This window comes from Bidens hawaiensis, unplaced genomic scaffold (genome assembly GCF_021521415.1).
Source record: "Bidens hawaiensis isolate Kalapana, Puna unplaced genomic scaffold, B.hawaiensis_p1.1 tig00018875_1, whole genome shotgun sequence".
NCBI classification, from domain to species: Eukaryota; Viridiplantae; Streptophyta; class Magnoliopsida; order Asterales; family Asteraceae; genus Bidens; species Bidens hawaiensis.
Window position 1 is genome coordinate 225,126 of NW_027492868.1, and position 16,813 is coordinate 241,938.

A 16,813-nucleotide genomic window follows, 5' to 3' on the forward strand; every position below is an offset into this window, starting at 1 on the left:
GTGCCAACTCTATGGAACTATCTTTAAATGTAAAAAAACAAAATCGGGTTTATTGACAAAACATGTAACAGGCCCACCACAAATGAGCAACTTGGTAAACAATAAGGGGGTGTTTGGTAAAGGGAATTGAGGGGTGAGAAATGGAATTGGAAAGAATTCTCTTGTTTGTTTAGGAAAGAAAGAGGTGAGAAATGGAAATAAACCATTTCCATTTCTCTGATTTTGTTTCTCTAAAAAAATCGGAGAATTGGATTTCTAGGGTTTCATTTCTCAGTCCCATCCCAGGGTTTCCTCAATCGATCTGCTAGGTATTATTCTTCCATCCTCTCCTTCTTCTTTAACAACATATCTTTGATTTTTGAAACCCTACTTTACGATTTTGCTTGCTTCTGCTCCTTCACTCTTCCGTCACATTAACATGTTCTTTATAACTACGATTTCTTCATCTTCGTATCAGTTTCTCTGTATATCTATTTGAACCAAGGATGAAAGCCATTTTATATATGGGGTTTCAGTATATTACCCATGACCCAGGTACTTTTCATTCTTACTTGATACATAAAGTTGTAACATGAGTAAATGATACAAATTATGTTTGTAAAATGATTTTAGGTAATTGGTTTTGGGTACATATAAACCTGAAAATTTGAATTGTCTTCTTTCTGCAGGTTAAAATTGAAGCCTTTTTATCTCACCTAATCACACCACTGTCTTTCAAACATAATTCTCATTTCTTGTATGTGTGTATTAATTTGTTAGTTTCATCATTTAATTTATCAATTCGATTTGTAAAAATACAAGAAGTTCTTTTTTGAAAGATTTTAAAGTTGTATTCACATGCTGTCCTGCTTGCCCATATTCGGTATGATCAAATATTTGAAATAGGCCTGCAAATGAACTGAACGTTCAGTCATTTGTTCGGCAGGAAGTTCGTTTCATTAGTAAACACACGAACACGGACAACTCTTTTTTTTCCATTTAGCAAACGACAGGTTATTGTTAGCATTTACTTTTAATTGGTGTTTGCTCAATTATATTCGTCCATCTATGTACAGTTATGTCCGTTTACGTTCGTGAACCAGCCGTGAACCGTTCATTTATACTATATATGAACGAACTTGAACACTCGTGTGCTCGACCGTCTGTTTGTTTAAAGTTTAACGAACGAAGATGAACATACATGGACAGCGTAATTCATGTTCGTTTGGTTCACTTACAGGCCTAATTTGAAAACACAACCATAACTGTACAATTGTATTATATAATAAAGTTTTTTACTCACATGTGCCAGGGAGTACTTTTATCAGGACCTCCGGGAACAGGAAAAACACTATTTGCAAGAACACTAGCAAAGGAGAGCGGGATGCCATTTGTTTTTGCTTCAGGTGCAGAGTTCACAGATAGTGAAAAAAGTGGCGCTGCGAGAATTAATCAAATGTTTTCGGTTGCAAGACGAAATGTAAAATGTTTTATAGATTTTTAATTTTACTAATCATTTTATGATGAGTTAGGGTAATACTAAGTTTTTTATTTTATTTGCAGGCCCTGCTTTTATATTTGTAGATGAGATTGATGCGATTGCTGGCAGACACGCAAGAAAAGATCCAAGAAGGAAATCAACATTTGATGCATTAATCTCTCAGCTTGATGGAGAGTTAGTTTCTTAAATTTAATGATTACCTTTTATTTTTTTTGGATTTGTTTTGATATATGCTATTTTGTATGAATTTCAGAAAGGTGAAAACTGGGGTTGATAGATTTTCATTAAGACAAGCAGTTATATTCATCTGTGCTACAAATAGACCTGATGAATTGGATCTAAAATTCGTTCGTGCTGGACGTATCGATCGCCGATTGTACATAGGTTTACCCGATGCAAATCAAAGAGTTCAAATTTTTGGTGTTCATAGTACAGGGAAACAGCTTGCTGAAGATGTTGATTTTGGAGAGGTAATTGCTTGGAATTTTTTTAATTTTTTTTTATTTTAGGTTTAAGTTTTGTAAGTTTATTTTATATACAGTTGGTTTTTCGCACTGTTGGGTACTCTGGGGCAGATATAAGAAATCTTGTCAATGAAGCTGGAATAATGGCTGTAAGTGTTACTTTTTATATAATTTACTTAATATTGTTCATATGAATTAATTGGTTAAATGATAAAATTTATGAAGGTGAGAAAAGGACATACAAAAATATACCAGCAAGATATTGTTGATGTGTTAGATAAGCACGCGCAAAAGAGGTAGAAGCACGGATGCAGATGAGATATATCGAGAGTCTTGCAAAGATATCAAGGAAGTTTTGCTTCGATTTGGGGAGATGGTGGGTGAACAACTTAGCAAAGAAGGTATGGAGGCTCGTGAAATCTATGAAAAGGTTAGTGATGAGTTGAAAGCTTTACCAGGTATCACTACGAAAAAACGGTTCAAAGCAGCTCATTTGATTGGTAAAGATGTGGATCTAGGACGTTCTTTTCTTGCGTTGACAATAGAAGAGAAAATTGAGATGGTCGAGTTGTATACCGATGGTTCAATGGAATAGTTGTGTATGGTTGAAGTATGTTTTGTATGTGAATTGGTTTTAACTATGGTTGATGTTTTTTGCTTAAAAACTATGTTTTGTATGTGAATTGGTTTGATCAATGCATATTTTGGTTGGAATTTATGCATCTTTTTATATGTTTTTTATTTTTTAATAAATATTTGTTATGAAAAAAATACTTGTGCTAATGATAAAGTTGATATAATTCTCTGTTTACTTCCTATGTACCAAACAAGAGAAATGATTCTCAGCTATATTTCTCTACTGAAATCTCTGTACTACCAAACAGAACAGTCAATTCTCATTTTCCAGACCAATTTCCTTTCTCTGCAATTCTATTTCTCTATTCCATTTCTCTACAATTCCATTCTCTGTACCAAACACCCCCTAAGATAGATGCAATGCAGTTGTGTTGTCTTGGATTTTAAACTATATATCTGAAGACCTATTTATGGGTCAAGTTTTCTCTAAAATTACTTCAATTGTTTGGGAGGAACTAAAAGAAACCTATTCAAAAGTTGACGGGTCTATCATGTATAACCTTCATAAAAAAATTTCTATGTTTAAACAAGATGGTTGTCCTAATTCTGAATATTATCATAAACTTACATCTATGTGGAGACAGTTTGACTCACTTTCTGAACTGTCATTTACATGTAATGCTGCTAATGAAACCAACAAGTTTAATCAAATTATGAGATTAATGCAATTTTTAATGGGATTAGATGATGTTTATCAACCTGTGAGAACCTCTATTTTGACCAAGGATCCTTTACCTACGGTAAAGGGTGCCTTAAACATTATATCTAGTGAGGAATCTCATAGTATAATAACATCATCTAATAAATCTCAACCTACTACATTTGCATCTAAAAATTCTAATTTAAAAAACCTAGTAGTCCCCTAAAGTGCACCCATTGTAACAAAAATGGTCATGTTGTTGAAAAGTGTTATGAACTGGTTGGATATCCAACAAATTATAAATCTAAATTGAAAAACACAACAAGCAACAAAGTTGTGTCCGAAACAAAGAAAGTCGATGAAGTCTCATGCCAGTTGACTCCTAGACAATATTCGAAACTCATGCCCATGCTAAATGGATCGGCAACTTTGGATCAAAATACTTCACATATGGCAGGTAACTTTCGGTCTGCTTGTTCTACCCCTTTTTTCACATAAAGAGGCAAATTGTAGGGGTTGGGTGGATTCAGGTGCTAACCAGCATATGGTATTGTCTAGCAAAAACATGCATGTCTGACTTGGTCATTGTGTCAAGCTATAACATGACTGTTAGTCATCCAAATGGGACTGATGCAAAAATAACATTAACTGGGAAACTTAATATTGGCAAAAATGTTGTTCTTGTTGACGTCTTAGTTGTTCCAGAGTATTGTGTCAACCTTATGTCTGTCCACAAACTTGCAAAAGACAAAAAACTTGGTTGCTAGTTTAATGAATTGAATGTTTAATTCAGGACCTAAATCGCACGACGACAATTCTGACTGGTAAACAAGTCAACGAGTTGTATTATTGGGAAGGTCCCTTCAGGTGTGTTCGTTTGTGACAATGTTGTTGGGCTTATTAAGGATAACTTGAAATTATGGCATTCTAGACTTGGTCATCCCTCACATCAAGTTTTATTCATTTTAAAGCCAGACCTTAATCTTAAAACTCATGAATTAAATGGTCCTTGTGAAATATGTCATCAGGCAAAACAAACTAGAAACCCCTTTCCTCTAAGTGAACATAAAACCCAAACAGTAGGTGAAATTGTTCACCTCGACTTACGGGGACCTTTTAAAATAACAAGTAAAGATGGTTTTAGATTTTTCTTAACAGTGGTGGATGATTATTCTAGAGCCGCGTGGGTATACCTTCTCAATAAGTTTTTCAAAACATCATTAACATTCTAATGTTAATTAAAACTTAATTTGACAAACATGTCAAATGTTTTAGAACCGACAATGGAACTGAATTTGTTAATAATAAATTTGAGACGAATCTTAAAACTAATGGCATTCTTCATCAAACGACTTGTGTGTATACCCCACAACAAACAACAAAACGGGATAGCATAGAGAAAGCACCGACACCTCTTAAATATTGCTAGATCTCTACTATTTCAAAGCGGTATTCCCTTATACATGTGGTCAGAGTGTATTCTAACGGCTACCTACTTGATTAACAGGACTCCGTCTTCCGTGTTAAATGGAAAGTCCCCTTATGAGTTGCTAATAAATAAAAAAACCCTCTCTATTACATTTCATATCATTCGGTTGTTATGTTTTGAAACAAATCTAAACCCAAAAACTAAATTTGACAGTAGAGCCTTAAAATGTGTTTTGATCGGATACTCTTTTGATAAAAAAAGGCTACAAACTGTATTCTTTAGATGACAAAACTGTGTTTTATTCACGTGATGTAAAATTCTATGAAAACTGTTTCCCTTAAAAGATAAAATAGAAACTTTACCTAAAGAAAATGGGGGTAAATCATTTGAATTTTTTTGACTTCTATTATGAACCGAAAAACTTGGATGGTTCGAGTGAGAATGAGTCTAGCCAAAAGAACAATTCTGGGAACCAACAAAGGTTTGCCAATAATGAGCTTGGCAGCAGCCCAGTGGCTGTTACCCTAGATATTGATGCAGACCCGTTGGAAGCCGATGTTCATATTGACAACAATCATCCCACTCAAGCCACTAGATGAGGATGAAATGCTTAATGAGGAAATAGCTGATGTTAACTTCCCTGAGGGCACTTCCATTGACCCTAATAAAAGCACTTGTAAGTCAAGTAGAGTTAGCAATGTTCCAAAGGATACACTGACTTTGTGCTTGACGAGAGAGTTAAATATGGGATAGAAAATTTGTTAATTACTCTAATCTATCATATAACCATAAATGTTTTGTTTCCCTACCTGACAAAAGCATCGAACACAAAACTTATTCCGAAGCATCTAAGGATATTAACGGGGTAAATGCTATAAATCAAGAAATAGAAGCCTTAAATAGAAATAAAACTTGAATCATCAATGACTTACCTCCTAATAGAAAAACAATAGGGTGTAAATGGATTTGTAAAATAAAATATAAGTCTAATGGGGAAATTGAGAGATATAAGGCAAGGCTGGTTGCTAAAGGGTACAATCAACGTGAGGGTCTTGACTTTCATGAAACGTTTTCTCCCGTTGTTAAAATGGTAGCCATGCGCTCCTTACTTGCCATCTCCCATTGTTAAAATGGTAACCATACATTCCTTACTTGCCATGTCTGTTCAAAATAATTGGAATGTTTTCCAACTTGATGTTAATAATGCTTTCCTCCATGGGGATCTAGATGAAGATGTTTACATGTGCATACTCGAAGGATATAGTAATGGTTCAGATGCCACATACGACAAAGTGTGCAAGCTGGTAAAGTACTTATATGGACTAGAACAAGCCCAAGAAAGTGGAACGAAAAACTTACCTCAACTTTAATGAACACTGGTTTTATACATAGTAAAAAAACTGAAAAAACGCATGTTAATACAGGTAAATATAACATACATGCGTATCACGTATGTGTAAAGTCACGATAATATACTCGTTTTATTGAAATTTTGCAGTCGATAGAACGTGCGTGCAGGAAAGAAGCAGGATGCAAAACAGGGGATAACACCATATGTCAGAGCAGGTAAACATAGCACAGATCTGTAGTATTGTGATAACACAATATTGTATAAAAATGACATTGCATGTAGTTCCAACAGGTATTATGAACACGAGTATATTGGCGCGCACGCCTAAACTGAAATGTTTAACATTGGCAGAGGACAGAAACATTGAAGGTGAGGATGCCGAAGCAACTGGTACGAGTTGAATAAATCATGCTTGATATATTTTTTATTACATACACATACTACCGACATCCTAATACATATACCAATGATGTGTTACATGTATACGCATCAGTATCGTATCACGAATGCACTAAATAAAAACGTGTTAAAAGATCGTAATGTAGATACAAATCAGTAATGTTGATGCGATACGTGTGTGCAATATGAAAGATATGAATGCCGAGCTTCAGCCTCGGTATTAGTTCTCGAGAATCAGGCGGCGCGCAACATAGCCTGAATGTCACTGAAAGCACAGTTAATAGTCAAATGGTGGACGTAGACCAAATGATGAGTGATGATGAGATACTGGTGTGTAAATATCTGACGGGTATTGCAGATTATAAAAAGAAGTCGAAAAAAAGGGGAGCGGTGACAAATACCAGGCAGCAAGCGTTGGAAGAAGAGGATATTAAGAGAACTACGGGTAATCGTCTTATTATTTTTTATATAATATTATATATCGTAATTACACGTGAAAGATAAACTAGCAGGTACATGTAACAATGAGCAAATACAGTAATGCGTACACGTATCGCGTGCAGATAGTAATGCGTATATGTACATAGACATGAAATGTTAAATCGAGTAGGCAATGAATTAACACAAATATACATAAAAAATAACATTTATTATTACATGACATATCTGTATATGTGATGCGTGTTTACTAAATATTATTATTATTGTATTTTTTAATTATATTCATTTTCTGGTTATATTAATACGTATGCGTGTCGGTACGTATATCAACATAATGCACATGTGAAGTAACGTTTAAAACTATCGATGTTACTGTTGCGTCGCGTATATGCACTATTGGTATACGTATCGGTATGTGTAACAATGCACGCATACAGTAACGCGTAGGCGTGTCACGTGCAGATCATAATGCATGCGTGTACATACACGTGAAATGGTAAATCAAGTAGGCAATGAATTAACACAAATATACATAAATCGAGTAGGTAATGAATTGATGCATATATACATAAAAATAACATTTATTATGACATGAAAAAACTTTACACATGATGTGTTTATTATTATTATTATTATTATTTTCTTTTTTAATTATATATATTTTGTTTGTTATATTAATACGTATACATATCGGTACACACACCAACATAATGCATATGTGAAGTAACGTTTAAAATTACCGATGTTGCTGTTACGACGCGTATATGCACCTTTTGTATACGTATCGATACCACTTTTTGTATACGTATCGATACGCGTAACAATGCGCGCATATAGTAATGCATATGTGTATCGCAAGCAAATAGTAATGCATATGTGTACATACACGTGAAGGGAATGGTGAAATCGAGTAGGCAATGAATTAACACAAAATGTACATAAAAAAATAACATTTATTATGGCATGACAAAACTGTAAATGTGATGTGTGTTTAATATTATTATTATTATTATCATTGTATTTTTTAATTATATTTATTTTTATTTGGTTATATTAATACGTATATGTATCAGTATACATACCAAGTCTGTACGATTGTAGATATAGTCATAACTATGCGGACAAGAACACTCCATACAAAGTGTTAAGTCGGGCATAATTTAAGATAATCGGTGTTGCGAGCATGCAGTTCATATGGGTATTTATTAATAATGCATATATATAACGGAATGCCAGCATGTGTTATAATGATACACGTTTGTTAAAAAATGACTTTTTTGTTGTTTTTTTCGTAAACACAGAGAGAATCATTTTGCAATTATCTGAGCTTGGTCGGACACCCGAAGGATGAAGAGATGGCAATAACATTGCGGGCGACCAGACCGAAAAAAATTGATTTGACATGGGCAATTACAGAAACTTTACCTAATGTGGAATTTTCGTGATACGACACATTGAGCGTTATGTAGGAGGCAGCAAAGTTGTTGATTGCGATTTCAGCACCGATGAGGTTAGAATGACCGAGCAGATTAAGATTCTTCGAATGAAGTATGCAGCCCGCATATTATTATCAGAAGGCTTGGTTAAGAAGGTTTCGTTCAAGGGAGTTTGATCTGTTATAGCTATTTTGTTTTTTATTGAAAAAAAACATGTACTTGGTTTCGTTAAAATATGTTGTGAATGGTAGCATACGTTAACTGTCAATTGTGGTAGAAAAATATGATGCTTGAATATTATGAAAAATCTGATGTTTGAATATTATGAATGGTAGTACGCGTTAACTGTCTACTATGGTAGAAACATATGCATATTATGTTTGAATCATGTATGTGAATATAACGGGCCAAAATCAGGAACACACACATGCATTAACTATTTCATTAACTGATAGTGCATTATAACGTGAGGTACACGGGCAACTACAAAAGTCGCGCATGCCATGTCGATGGGGGTTGTAACAGCTTACATGTTTTACAAATATGTTAAGAAAAGCATGTAAAATACATGTAACACATGTGTAATATACGAATGCTGGGTTCGGCCCAGGATTTTATAACTATGATGTTTTAAAAGAAACATAAAATATGATTTAGGATTGACACATATTTACATTCCGAACAGTGTATGGACGAGCACGCTTATGATGCTATGCACTATAAGGACGCACGTAAAATGTACACCGCCTAAGTGTAACACGAAGTATTAAAGGATGTATGGGAGTTTCACAACACGCATAGGTAACACAACATGTCTGTGAAAAACGAAAAATATGCGCGCACATAAACAACCTGTATAGATGTCAGACTACACGCGTGTAACACATGTATAAATCCGAACAACACGAATGTATATGTCAAGGCGTAAATGTTATACATCACATGCACATTACGGACACATAAAACGAGCGGAGCATGTCTATGTATGTAAACAAATGTGCAGATGTCGGACTACACGCGTGTAACACGCATATAAAACCGAACGACACAATGTATATGTCAAATTGTGTGTAAATGTTATACATCGTATACACATTAGAAACATACGATAAACAGCGAAGCATATTTATGTATGTAATGCACATGCACAATCTTCAAAACATGAAATGCAACACCAAAATAACACGCGCGTGTATTACATTAGTTTAGTTTTTTTTTTCCAAATGGTCAATGTACATGTATTAATAACAAAATGTTATAAAGTATAATACGCAACCAAATGCACTATGCGCTTATTGAGTATATGTAATGATGTAACGCGCATACAAAAAAACAAGCACAAAGTCAGGAAGAAGCCAAACGGGCTGACCGCGTGACATGACATTTAACCCCATGATCAGACGTTAACCCTGTCGCAGAGGTATCAGGAGCAGACATATCAATAATGGGAGCCTAAACGAGTTGAAACTCCAAATTTATCAGCATGTGTGTTATACATGGTTCAACATCTTCCCATGTTTCAAACTCTGCATGCATAACAAGTATGAATTCTTTATACACGTCAGGTTTCTAATATGTTGTGCCATTTGGCGTCAAGTAAACAAAGATCGACATGCCTCCTGCAATAGTAAACATTAAAAAAATGAGTTTAAAATATGTATACATTATCAAAAAATATAAATAATTACAAAACACATGGAGTACGTGTTATATGTTAGTATGCACGTTATACGTGCTGCACACTTATCAGATCGCTAAAAAGCGATTAGAACACGCATAGCAAACTTAGTGTTTAATACATGCACATTATTATAATACATAATGTGTGCGCAACAGTGCCACACGTATCAAATCGTCAAAAGCGTGTAGAGCATGTGTAACGGGATCGTGTTAAATGCATACAAGATATTAGAATGTACAGCCGCACACATAATTTATAAACATTATTAGAATGTGTGTATTGATATACATTATTATAAGCTATTATGCACAGAGTATGTGCATCACACGTATCAGACGCGCTAATGGACATCACGATAAATACACGTAACAGATAATTAGCCGGTATATTTAACATGCTTACATGTAACAGAAGCATTATCATATAGTATGCACAGTGTACGTGCAGCACACGTATAAGAACAGTTAGCACGAGTAGGATATATAATAGGACAATCAGCAGGTATATGAATTATCATTAAGTATGCACATGTATCAGAGCGTTAACAATTATCACGAGCATTAAAAATAACATAACACTTAACAGGTATGTTCGGCATAATAGTAAAAGTTATAGTACATGTGCGCAGTACATGATATGAAAATGTTCCATTATATAATATATAATCATATAACAAATACACAATACATTTATCAATAGACGTTACCTCACTGTTCAACACGAGCATATTGCAATGTATCTTTGATATATACACTAGAACGCGAAGAGATGTCGGTTTATGACGTTGTAAGTGAGTTGTTGTATTGATTGATATCAGTTTCATCAGCGGATTCAATTAATTCATTGTTTACTGAGATAGTCATTGCAATATCATGCGTATTTGACCTAGAATCACACGATTGAGCATGTGTATCATCAATCGCTGCATTATTGTTGGTGGATCCTTCATACAAAACTATTTCTGATCAAACAACAGTGAAAACGAGCCTAATTAACACAACATTCATGAACGATTTAACGATTTTAACCTAAAATTCGCAACATCATACCTTCAATCGCCATGCTTTTGTGTCAGAATCAGGATGTAGATGTGTAATGTCGAATTGGATTATATGCAGGAATCGATTACGTGATTGATTTGGATAATCATGGATATGATTTGAATGAATAGTAATAAATATCTGTTTCAATTCTTGATCGCCGGTGATGGATTTGGGGAAAATTGGTTTTAGGTCAACTGGGGATGGATTTGGGGGAAATTTGGTTTTAGGTCAATTTTACATATCTACCCTTAGTAATTAGGAGTTTTTAAGTTTTCTCTTGATCCTCTCCCTATATATATATATATATATATACATATATATATATATATATATGTATATATATATATAGGGGAGATTTCAAATGAGAACCCTTTTGAATTTTAAGAACTTGAAAGAACTCAACGTAATGATTTTTTTTTCGAATTTTTTTTACACATGTATAATATATGTAGGTTACATATACGTAAAAAAATTACATAATTTTTTACGCACCGAGTCGACTTTTTACACATGTGTAACGGACGTAAAAGTTTGTGTAATCACTTACATATTTATTCTCTCTGCTACTTTGACTTTTTGATCAGGTTTAATCTCAACCACATATTCCAATCAATTTAATTAAATGTGTGGCCAAGAATTGAGTTCTTAAGTTCTTAAAACTCAACATGGTTCTCAAAATATCCCTCCCATATATATATATATATATATATATATATATATATATATATATGGTTAGGTTATAATAGGAAGTATAGTTTTTGTAGGAAGGATAAGAAGTAATCTTGTCCATTGATTTTGAGCATGGAGGGTTGAGATTAGTTTAGGGGGGAAATCAAGTATGAAAGAAGGGGGAGGGCATAAAAGGAATAACACATTTGTTGACTTTCTCTCTACACATGCAAGGCATATGCCAAATTCCCCCATCATTTTAAAACGTCAATAACTTTTTTTATGACGTTTTTATTGAAAAACAAATTCACCATAATAACGAGTGTCTTTTTATATTTTATATGAGTACCATATTGTAATATAAAATTAAAAAAAAATTAGTGGGTTTTTTACAAATTGTGTTATACAAAATTGTGTTATACAATAGTATTTTTCATTTTGTTTTTTTCATTGTGTCATTTGTGTTTTTTATTGTGTTTTTATTATTGTGTTTTTTTAATAGTGTTTTTTTCCATTGTGTTTTTTACATTGTGTTTTCCATTGTGTTTTTTCGGACTTTTCCAGCGAGGTGGTGGCGGTGGGTGACGGTTGTGGTGGCGGTGGGCGGTGGGGTGGTGGTGGTTGTAGGATATAAGTGAAGATGTAAGCGGGTCTTTGAAATGAATGTTAGTGGGTTTTGAGATTAAAGTAAGTGGGTTTTGATAAAAATACCCTCCTTCCTAGCCTTCTTAGGAAAATCAAACTTCTTATTTGAACCTAATCCTATATATATATTCTAAAACGACTTACTGGTAGCTCAATAAATAAAATATGCTCGGTGAATATGTTTATATATATATATATATATATATGTTTTTTCTAAAATGACTTATTTGAACTAGAGTCCATTTTTATCAAAACCTGTTGTGACTGGACCAAATTGTTACCTGAAAAACCAAACCGCTTGTTTTAGCTTGGACTCGGTTTTCTTAAAACCAGTTGAAACTCGAACCAAATCTGTACTTTTTTAGAAAACTTGCTTTGAATCGGACTAAGAACCCGTATTGACCCGAACCCATTTTGACATGTCGGCCTAACCCATCTGACTTGCCCAGTTTGCCATGCTTATATATACTTTGTAAGCCTAGCTCGGTTGGATTGTATAAATCTGGCGAAGCTTACATACCATTCAAAACCCCGCCTAAGTAAAAGCACACAAAACCACACAAGAAAGACGGCATTCAAGAAAAAACTTGGGGTCTTTTAATAGGGGATGGCTTGTGAGCTAACGCGTAACAAGACCTGAAAACTATTGGAAGACGAGGTAACCTAGAACTAGATCATACTAAATGATCATAACGAGGTTAAGTTCAAAAAAATAAGTCCCCCCAAAAAAATAAGTCAAATAGATGGTTTTTGTTGCGTCCTCACACGAAGTTACGAACCAATATCCTTGCTTTTCTATCAATTACTAAGTCTTTCGCATATGAGTAGTGAGTTGAACATCCTTTAGTACTTACTACTATATTAATAGGACGTAATATCTGTATTATTTTTAAAATGATAGCATAAATGTTTTCTGGTAAAGGGCTGTGATGTCAAAGGTTTGTGATCAAACACTTCAAGTAGCAGTTAAGCACGGAGACAATTTGCAAAACCAGAAAGGTTCGCACCAGTTTAATTTGTGGGTCACATAGGTTTGGTCTTCAAACAGATGGTTCAAACGACGATTTGCAGTGACCTGTCCAAGCGCGTGCATAGGTTCCATATGACGATATGACAACACACAAATTGATTACCGATTTTAATAACGGATGCCATGGATGATGGACCGAATAAAGTAGACTTGAAGAGAAAGGAAACTCGAGAATATAACTTTTTTTAAGAACATCCAACTCACATGCCATTTAAACCTCCTCCTAAATCTACACGAATATTCACCATGGGACTAGACCCGTGAACCACTTGGGGAGAAACACCTTCTACACACCTGGATGCCACTAGGCTTCAAGCCCAGAATGTAAATTACTTACACATTTATTGCAACTTGTATAAACATACTATCTTCTGTTCTGGAAAATAGTAACACATATAAATTTAACCTCCTCAAGTCACACCTGTCTGTCTATGTATTCATTCCAAACCCCACGCTTGCTTATTAATCTACTTGCTTATGTATTGAAGCATCCAGTATGGGATGACGGTCAACGGTTGACTTTGTCTCTGTGGTTCTTCTATTTCTCCATAGCCTCCTGCAGCCTGGTGTGTCTCACTGCGTTCAGATTAACGCAGGTTATATTTGATCTCAAACGGGTCAAATAAAAGAAGATACATCCAAAAGAGGAGAGGGTCAACAAGCCGAACGGGTTAAAAGTTATGTTAAGTATATTTTAATGCATGTGACCTCCTAAATAATATTGCTAGTTTATTTTTATTTGTAAGTATTTAACAAAATAAAAAAATGGAAGAGAAAAAAAAGGCGTCGGCAGGTCAACCTAAACCCGCTTCTCAATGTATATTAATAATGGCTCGTTTCAACCGAACCCATTATCGAACCAACTCATCTCTCGTTTAAGAAACGGGTTGTGTTCGAGTTCCCTGTAGCCTGTTTAGGTTTCAAAATTTTAATCTTTTTTAACTGTCTTTTCAAAAGTAACTCCGATAATTTTTCTTTTTTGTTTTTTCATTTTCATTTTCATTTTTAGACTCCTTAATTACTACCACAAATGAAATGATTTATTATCAAAGTTTTTTTATTGTTTCTCATTTCCGAAGTTCTTGCACACATTTTTTTGTTACAATAAAATATGGGCGTGTTTGGTCCACAATTCAACCCGCCAACCCAACACAATTAAAACCCCTGAACACTATTAAAATCTACAGTTAATATATTCCAATATAATGAATAAATATTTCTTTCAAAATAAAAAAGGTGAAGTAAGAAGCTAACCCAAGGTTCAACTGAGTTGATGCCACATTCTCGCGAGTTTGCTGGTCCACAAGAGGCGGTTCGGCTAGCTCTTTTTCCTTTCCTTTAATCTGCGCGGTTAGAATAAGATTTTAAACAAGTAGCTAATGAGCATACATATAGATCAATATCTTCAAGAGCAAGTTATGTTACCTCCTTCAAGAGCAAGCTATTTTGATCCTGCAAGGCCTTGTCCTGCATGGTATTTCCTTATTTTGATCAACTTTTGAAAATTACTAAAATGCCCTTTATTTCGCGCATAATTAGATTCCATTAAACATGTTAATTACTCCTTGGTCTTTTTGTTATGTCTATGGAAAATCAGAATACCTTCTTTTCGAGCTTTGAAATCGATTCAAACATCAAATGGTTCTGCAGATAACATGAAACTAAGATGTCTTGGGGGGTGATTAGTTAAGAAATCATAACCACTCTCAAAAGTCAAAACATGTGTACCTTTTTCAATCTAAGACGTCGAAGAGCCATTTCAAGCTGCTGCTCCAAACTCTGAAGTTCCTTGAGACTCAAGGAATCAATGTCTTCTCCCATAAAATTCCTGTGATCTCCAAACATCATGGTATCATCATTGCTTTAACATATCCAAAACTAGACATGTTTCTAGTCATTTTTATTGACGGCTGGAGGGTGGCGCCGGTTGGACCGTCGGCCGGGGCACGTAATTTTTAGGGGCCAAAATTTTTTGTATCTATAATTTTTTATACATACATTTAAAAATATAAAACTTATAAAATATGAATTGCTCTTTACCATCTTATAATTATTGGGCCCGAAATTATTTTTTATCCATAATCCATTTAATTAAGTTTAAATTATTGGGCCCAAACTAAAACTAAAAACTAAAAAAATTAAATAAAAACCCAATGCAAAATAAAAGAAATAGCGGTTCGATTGAAATTTCTCTTGGGTTCCTTCATTTTTTGCGATGCTGAACAACGACCAACCCAGCCGACCACCACTGTTGGTTCGTTGTTAACCACCAGGCTCCTCCACGGTTGACCAAGCTAGCCACCAAGGACCAAGCTATTTCTTTTCCAGTGTTATGACTTAGAAGAGTTTCACGAATCATTGATTAATCGTTAATTATTACGGTATTTGATTATAATAAAATATTTTTCTATGTTTATTGTTATAACATTAAGCCTCGTTTAAAAAAATTAGCTTATATATTTCGTTACTCGTTAAGGCTATGGGCCTTTTTTTTCCAGCTCGGCCGAGGTATTTAAATTCTCGGAGACAGCCCTGATTTTTAAGTACGATCCAAAATGGGCCTAGTTAGCCTAAACACTTTATTAACCCTTTTCGATACTTCTATAAATAATCAATGCATTGATTATGATTAGAAAAACAATATTATTAGGTGAATAATCAAAACTTTTATGCTGCTTTCGAACCGTGTTTGACACGTTCCCTTTATTATTTGACCCGTCTAACTCGTTGTCACCTTTAAAATACGACAAAATATGATGAGTTTTTGTATATACCTTTGGTTTTTCTGCAAGATGTCAATTTTACCCTTCAGTTTTGCAAGTCCCAAACTCCAGTTTTCCTGAAATCATTTCGAGGTTCGGTTTCAAACAGTAGAACTTATAAGTTGTGTAAAGTTGGTAGAAAAATATGGGGCAATAATCAAGTGACTGAAAATAAAAACCATGGCCTGCTTCAGATTGATGACAGGTCCCATTAAGCTCCCTTTCTGTGTATGTGTGTTGTTCATACCTTTCAAGGATCCTTACCATTCTTTTTGTCAACATAAGGTATAAAACATTGTCAGAGATACACTTACACACATGTTATCTCAAACTAGTTGAATATATAATTATAATTTGGCGAAAAGTGGCTTTGTTATGCCAAGATAACAAGTCAAGGACTAAAGATGTCAAATAATGAACACATGTTGTTTAGGGTTTTGCACTATCTTCATACCTTTCGATTTTTTTTTACCTTTCTTCGAAAACTCTCATTTAATGGTTCATTCACTACTGGAGTCTTTATATATCAAGAATCTCACGTGTAAAGATATAGGGAGATGAAGCGGGATTTGCGTATGGTGTTCATCGACCTTGAAAAAGACTATTAGCTCGTTGTGTGATTTGGGATGGTCAGGGAAGAGGGATTCCTTAGAGGAACATGGAGATAATTATGGATGCTTATGACACTCTTAAGACAAGCGTTTGTG

General features: G+C 34.4%; 1 protein-coding gene and 1 pseudogene across 2 annotated transcripts; one reads left to right on the forward strand and one right to left on the reverse strand.

Annotated features, from left to right (window-relative positions):
* The first annotated feature begins 1,550 nt into the window (after positions 1 to 1,550).
* LOC143557294 (ATP-dependent zinc metalloprotease FTSH 12, chloroplastic pseudogene) lies at positions 1,551 to 2,244 on the forward strand (annotated as a pseudogene).
* Positions 2,245 to 13,803: 11,559 nt separating this feature from the next.
* Positions 13,804 to 16,209, reverse strand: LOC143557298 (agamous-like MADS-box protein AGL8 homolog). 2 transcript variants are annotated; one of them, XM_077046406.1, is made up of 6 exons: positions 16,119 to 16,209; positions 15,073 to 15,172; positions 14,947 to 14,988; positions 14,770 to 14,811; positions 14,599 to 14,687; positions 13,804 to 13,920 (listed from the first exon to the last, which is right to left on the reverse strand). In XM_077046406.1, exons 2-6 carry the CDS (start codon positions 15,163 to 15,165, stop codon positions 13,812 to 13,814), a joined length of 375 nt encoding a protein of 124 aa, XP_076902521.1. In that variant the 5' UTR covers positions 15,166 to 15,172; positions 16,119 to 16,209; the 3' UTR covers positions 13,804 to 13,811. The 2 variants fall into 2 exon arrangements, with proteins under 2 accessions (XP_076902521.1, XP_076902522.1); XM_077046407.1 differs by lacking the exon at positions 14,770 to 14,811.
* Between the last annotated feature and the right edge of the window lie 604 nt (positions 16,210 to 16,813).

Excerpts from the sequence above, each read along its gene's own strand:
- LOC143557298 (XM_077046406.1), bottom strand. The coding sequence starts at position 15,165 with ATGGGAGAAGACATTGATTCCTTGAGTCTCAAGGAACTTCAGAGTTTG. Across the intron at positions 14,812-14,946 it reads TTTCAAAGCTCGAAAAGAAG|GACAAGGCCTTGCAGGATCA; the intron begins GTATTCTGATTT and ends AATACCATGCAG. Across the intron at positions 14,688-14,769 it reads ATAGCTTGCTCTTGAAGGAG|ATTAAAGGAAAGGAAAAAGA; the intron begins GTAACATAACTT and ends CTAACCGCGCAG.